Source organism: Ranitomeya imitator, chromosome 6 (assembly GCF_032444005.1).
Source record: "Ranitomeya imitator isolate aRanImi1 chromosome 6, aRanImi1.pri, whole genome shotgun sequence".
Lineage (NCBI taxonomy): Eukaryota > Metazoa > Chordata > Amphibia > Anura > Dendrobatidae > Ranitomeya > Ranitomeya imitator.
The window spans coordinates 159351407-159357938 of record NC_091287.1 but is presented as its reverse complement, the minus strand read 5'-3'; the positions used below and the strand labels follow the sequence as shown (position 1 = coordinate 159357938).

Here is a 6532-nt window from a genome sequence, read left to right as displayed (position 1 = left end):
TTAGTTACCCGATGTTTACCCTGGTTAAAAGCAAAGACATCGCTGAATCGGTGTCACACACGCCGATTCAGCGATGTCTGCGGGGAGTCCAGCGACCAAATAAAGTTCTGGACTTTATTCCCCGACCAGCGACATCACAGCAGGGGCCTGATCGCTGCTGCGTGTCACACTGGACGATATCGCTAGTGAGGACGCTGCAACGTCACAGATCGCTAGCGATATCGTCTAGTGTGACAGTACCTTTAGTATAGTGTTTTGTGCACCTTTTTTTTTTTTTTGTTTATTAAAATGGATGTATTATTGCAAAGTCTAATGGTCTGCAGCTTGAGGTTATATTTTTTTTTTTTAAATTTACTTAACCATTCCCATTCGATGTACTTGTATTTTAAAATAAAGAGCATTTCTGCTCCATTGTGATTTAAAAAAAAAAAAAAAGAAATAAATTATATATTAATAAAATGTTTCTTAAAAAATTGTCCGTAGTATAATTTCTTAAAGGTAAATTTAAATCAGGTGTATGTACCAATGGTTACACATGCAATACAGAGTTGTTTGAGTGGTCATTTTTTAATAAAGGTTATCCTTTGAAATTTTATTTCGGGGAGGTAATTGTTTTTTTTTTAAAACATAAAAATATTTTTAAAGGTGTCTCACAGTTTACCTTTTTTTGTTTTTGGGACATGGAAAAGAATGGTATAACGTGCACCAGTTTTTGGGTTTGGGTGTTCACATATTTTTCTCATTTTAACATGGTGTTTAGTGGTAAACATTACCTATTTCTGCTTTGGTCTAACTTTCAATCCATTATACTTATTATATTGCAGATAGAGTAGGGACCACACTGACCGGCATAAGCCACCTGGACCACAGCCACCTGGCCCACATCCAGAAAATCTGAAAAGTAAGTTTTGAAGACCCCAAATCTGCTACTTCAATGTGTAGAGCAGATTGCAAGTGTCTTTTAACTTACAGACCTACCAGGACCACAACCACCTGGACCACAGCCACCTGGACCACAGCCACCTGGACCACAGCCACCTGGCCCACATCCAGAAAATCTGAAAAGTAAGTTTTGAAGACCCCAAATCTGCTACTTCAATGTGTAGAGCAGATTGCAAGTGTCTTTTAACTTACAGACCTACCAGGACCACAGCCACCTGGACCACAGCCACCTGGACCACAGCCACCTGGACCACAGCCACCTTGACCACAGCCACCTGGACCACAGCCACCTGGACCACAGCCACCTGGCCCACATCCAGAAAATCTGAAAAGTAAGTTTTGAAGACTCCAAATCTGCTACTTCAATGTGTAGAGCAGATTGCAAGTGTCTTTTAACTTACAGACCTACCAGGACCACAGCCACCTGGACCACAGCCACCTGGACCACAGCCACCTGGACCACAGCCACCTGGACCACAGCCACCTTGACCACAGCCACCTGGACCACAGCCACCTGGCCCACATACAGAAAATCTGAAAAGTAAGTTTTGAAGACTCCAAATCTGCTACTTCAATGTGTAGAGCAGATTGCAAGTGTCTTTTAACTTACAGACCTACCAGGACCACAGCCACCTGGACCACAGCCACACAATGTCCTCTTCCGGCAGCCCTCCTCCACAGCAACAGCAGGTATCGGTAAGTAAAAAAAATTTTTTTGGTTTTTTTTTAAAATTTACATCATTTTGAGTCACTACATGCATTTATTATGTTTAAACAGGAATCAGAATCCGATGAGGAGCTGTCGGAAGGGACCGAGACGGGTGGAGACATCGAAGTGGAGGAGGAACCAAGTGTAAGTAGTGGTGAAACACTTGCTTCACACATCACACTGCACCGTACACAAAACAGAATTTCATATATAACGTAACACAGAAAACATATACATACATTAAAGCTAATTTTTTTATCCTTTATTTCAGTCTCCTGCTGCTGCTGCTGCTGCTGCTGAACGTCCAGCACAGCATGAAGGTTCTCCCAGGCGCTCCCAGAGTCGGCGGACTCGACGCCGCGGTCGGCCATCAGTGAGTCGGTTTTTTGTGGGGCTTCAATTGTTAATTTTTTGCTTTCAGTCTACTAATTTTTAATTCTTTTTTTTTTTTTTGTTCTAACAGGCTTCACAGTGTGCTCCCGAATACGATTCAGATATCGATATTGAAGCCCTCATCGAGGAGGTTCGTGAACGGGAGCCACTGTGGAACATGGCTGACCGCAGGCATGCTGATACCAGTGTCACCCGTCGGCTCTGGTTGGAAGTATGCCGGAACATCTTTGCGAGGTGGGAGGACCTTCTTCCACAGCAGCAGAGCAAACTATGTAAGTATTCACTTTTCAGTGATGTTTTGAGCTGAATGTAATGTCTTGCATTTACGAATATTTTTTTTTTTTCTTCATTCCTGTCTTCACAGGTACCAAGGTTAGGAAGCGGTGGCGGTCATTGAGGGATCGCTTTAAGAGGGAGTTTAACGAGGAGATGCAGGCCCCGAGTGGCTCAGCAGCAAGGAAGAAGAGGAGGTACAGATATGGCCCGAACCTCTCCTTCCTGAGGGAAACCATGCTGAGTAGAGTGTAAGTATTCAACATCACAGTAAGAACCTGTCTAATCACAAAACTTTTGTTTCAGTCCGGCCTTTTTCATATCAATATATTAACTTATTTTTTTTTCTTTCACAGCACCTACTCCAGCCACCGTGCGCCTGCATCTACCTCTGCACCCTCTGAAGCGATCCCTCCTGAGTCCGCCACCGGGGACCACGTCGGTAGGCCCCACACCTCTCACCCCTCTGTCCCCTCCACTTCATCCGCCTCTACCAGTGGAGTGCAGCCTTCCTTACTCGCATCTGATGGTCAACAGATAGCGTTCCCTTTACCCCACCCCTCTGACCCTGCCACCTCTACACCACCGGTAGGTTCATGGCGGCAGCGTCAGAGGGGTCAGGAAAGGAGCTATGCTCCTGAGTTCTTGCATCTAAATGCAGGCTTCCAAAATTCATTTAAAATTTTGGGAGAACAAGTGACTGCTGGTTTCAGCATGATGCAATCACGCATGAGTGAAAACCACCATGAAATCAGCAGTCGCTTGGATAGACTGCATTTAGATGTAAGTCAAGCTCCAGCCAATCTTTTTTTTCAGTCCATGCTCAGGAGCATGGAAAAGCTTTCTTTTGATCAGCAGATGCGGGTAATGAATAGCTGCCATAACGCTCTGCTGAAGGTAATTAACGAACCCCAATCTACCCCCACACCTCCCCACACATCCCAGTCCCAATTTCAACACCATGCCCCACAATATCACCGCCAGTCCCAATATCCACATCACTCTCAATATCAACATCACTACCAATACCCAACCCGGCCCACAACCCAAATGTATTCACCCGTGTTTTCTTCATCTTTGCCCAGCTTTACTTCCCCAGTAAGTTTTCCACCTACCCCAACACAACACCCCTCTGGTCAGCCTCCTGTTTTCCCCCCCCCTTCCACTACAGACGCAACAGGTAGGGTTTCCCCAATCCCACCTACCGACGTGGTCCAACCTTCCAGCCCCTCCTCCCATAGTTACTCCACCCAACAATACCAGGACCTGTGAACCTGGAATGTACTTGTACATAGTTTTTTTTTGCCAAAAAAAAAAAGGTTCTTTAAATTACCAAAAAAAAAAATAGTGTGGGAAAATTACCCACAAAAAATATATTTTTTGAACTAAACATAATTCTGGTTTACAATCTACTGTGTGTGTGTGTTCATTAATTAAGGTAAATATGAAAGGTTAAGTGAAAAGAAACACCAGACGTTTTCAAGGTTTAACAAAATGGTTTTATATTATATTAGCAAGCAAACCACACACACTCTTTTTTTTTTTTTTTTTTTTTTTTTTTTTTTGTGGCAGTTGCTACCAAAAAATTTTGGAAAAAAAAAGAAAAAAAATTAAAAAAAAGTCACACAATTATGTCTTGCCATGGAATCCGCCCAACAGGTGACAAAAAATATTCAGCAAACTGTTCCCTCATCCTAGTAACAGAACCGGTGGAGCGAACAGAGGCACTTCGGTAATCCCACAAGGATGTCTCCAATTGTTCGTCATCCAAGGTAACGGGCTCCTTTGAAATAACAAAATTATGGAGCACCACACATGCCTTGACAACATCGTCTACAGTTTTTGTATCCAGTTTTATTGCCGTCAGCAGAACTCTCCACTTTGCTGTCAAAATACCGAAAGAGCACTCTACCACTCTTCTTGCTCTGGTAAGACGGTAATTAAATACCCGCTTGGTGCGGTGTAATTCACGGCTGCTGTATGGTTTCAGTAGGTGCGGCGACAGTTGAAAGGCTTCATCACCTACACACACATAGGGCAAGGCTGGTTCACTGGTTCCTGGGAGCGGTCTTGCTGGCGGGAAATTGTATGTATCTCCATACAGGCAGCGACCCATCGGAGAGTTTTTAAACACTTGGGAGTCGTTGGACCGGCCATACGCTCCTATATCCACAGCAAGGAATCGGCAGTTGGCGTCAGCAATAGCCATGAGTACAATTGAGAAGTATTTTTTATAGTTATAGTACTCTGATCCTGTTCCTGCCGGTTTTGCAATCCTAATGTGTTTGCCGTCCACAGCACCAACACAATTTGGAAAATTACACATTCGCTCAAATTGTTCGGAACTTCTCATCCAGATTTCCATTGTTGGTTGTGGGATATACTCCAGCTGTAAAGTGTCCCAAATCGCACGACATGTGTCCTTCACAATTCCGCCAATAGTGGAAATCCCCAGCTGGAATTGGAAATGGAGTGAAGTCAAAGACTCACCCGTAGCTAGGAAGCTGCAGGGAAAAATAAAAAAAAATGTAAAAAAAAATTGCACAGACCATCAACCAAGAAAAACAAGTGGAATGGCCTCAAATAAACCAACAAATTACATGCTACAGTAAATGCGGCGCAATGTGTCAGCGCAGTATTCTCTGCAGCATGTAATAACATTCAATATGACCAATGACACAAGAAAAAAAAACAAGTGGAATGGCCTCACATAAACCAACAAATGACATGCTACAGTAAATGCGGCGCAATGTGTCAGCGCAGTATTCTCTGCAGCATGTACTCACATTCAATATGAGCAATGACATAAAGAAAAAATGCTTACCGCAGTGTCACCATGAGCCGCTCCGCCGGTGTGATGGCAAGCCTCATCCTTGTGTCCTGCCTTTGGATGACATCCTCTATTTTTCCAACCAAATAATCGAAATGTTCCATCCTCATCCGTACATAACTAAAGAATTTCTGTGGGTTGCACCGCAACTCCAGATAGAGAGTGGACTGGACACCCCTGGTCATCCGCAGCTCATTGATTGGATGTATCCAGAATCGTCGCCTTCTCCGTTGCATCATCCGTCTTTCTGCTGCCGCCTCCTTCTCCCGCACTATGATATCCAGGCGATTCGTCTCAAATATAACTTCAGTAACCAAACTCGAAATCCTCCCAATTACACCATCCATCATTGCCACTAAACTAAAACCCTCAAAGATGTGCTGTAAATACAGTCAGTATATAGATTTCCCTAGTTTCCAGTAGCCAATCAAATTTTGGTGCCTCCCATTTTAAAAACGGATCCGTCGTAAAAACGTATGCAACGGATGGAAAAAACGTATGCAACGTATGCAACGCATCCAGCATTTCAACGGAACCGTTTATCGGATTTGCGACGGTTTTGCGACGGATCCGTCGAAATGCTGTATTCGTTGCATACGTTTTGCAGTTTTTTGACGCATCCGTTTTTTCGGGAAAAAGACGTTTTTGGGACGGATTGCAGTTAACGCTAGTGTGAAAGTAGCCTAAGAGAAACTGCAGCAATAAAAACAATCATGCAACAAGCTAAAATATAGAAAATATCCAAATTGGATGCTGAACAGGTCAGGTGATTTGATTTCTCTCCAAGTTAACCAATTTCACAAAAACAAAAATACAATTGACTCCCTCACTAATAGACCTTTTTTGTGTCGTGTCTCCAATACAGTCCTCAATTTTATAAAATTAGACATATTATTAATAAAATTTTACCTATACTTTATGAGGATTTTACTTTGGCATCAGTATTAGAATAAGGTTGCAATATAGTGGCAAGAAGACCTCAAAAATACATCACAAAACATGGTTGGATTGCAGGGGTCGCTACAAATGTGGCACCACTAATTGCAAAACCTGCAAACAAGTGAGCAATGTAAAATCCTTTAATAATCATGATAACACACTTACATTTCATATAAAATAATTTATCAACTGTAACACATGTTATGTTATCTATAAAATTGACTGCAATTGAACTGCAGTAAACCTTTGCAAGATACACGTTCAGAAAATTAAAAACACGCATCTCAGAGCACTTATATGATATATCTAATGTCTCAAACACTAATGTCAACTGGAATATCCCATCAGGAGCTAAACATTTCATTTCTCACCATTCACGCAACATTTCTTCCCTACAGGTAGTTGGGTTAGAACGAATCAATAGACCACCACAAGAGTAGCTTGCT

General features: G+C 42.7%; 2 protein-coding genes across 3 annotated transcripts; one reads left to right on the top strand and one right to left on the bottom strand.

Annotated features, from left to right (window-relative positions):
* Positions 1 to 1171: 1171 nt before the first annotated feature.
* Positions 1172 to 3664, top strand: LOC138642215 (uncharacterized). Of its 2 annotated transcripts, XM_069730240.1 has the most exons (8): positions 1172 to 1274; positions 1346 to 1483; positions 1555 to 1638; positions 1721 to 1795; positions 1923 to 2024; positions 2115 to 2316; positions 2409 to 2568; positions 2674 to 3664. In XM_069730240.1, exons 3-8 carry the CDS (start codon positions 1594 to 1596, stop codon positions 3587 to 3589), a joined length of 1500 nt encoding a protein of 499 aa, XP_069586341.1. In that variant the 5' UTR covers positions 1172 to 1274; positions 1346 to 1483; positions 1555 to 1593; the 3' UTR covers positions 3590 to 3664. The 2 variants fall into 2 exon arrangements, with proteins under 2 accessions (XP_069586341.1, XP_069586342.1); XM_069730241.1 differs by lacking the exons at positions 1172 to 1274; positions 1346 to 1483 and having other exon boundaries at positions 1547 to 1638.
* Positions 3665 to 3716: 52 nt separating this feature from the next.
* Positions 3717 to 5272, bottom strand: LOC138642214 (uncharacterized). The gene is made up of 2 exons (XM_069730239.1): positions 5142 to 5272; positions 3717 to 4821 (listed from the first exon to the last, which is right to left on the bottom strand). Exons 1-2 carry the CDS (start codon positions 5255 to 5257, stop codon positions 3939 to 3941), a joined length of 999 nt encoding a protein of 332 aa, XP_069586340.1. The 5' UTR covers positions 5258 to 5272; the 3' UTR covers positions 3717 to 3938.
* Positions 5273 to 6532: the final 1260 nt, after the last annotated feature.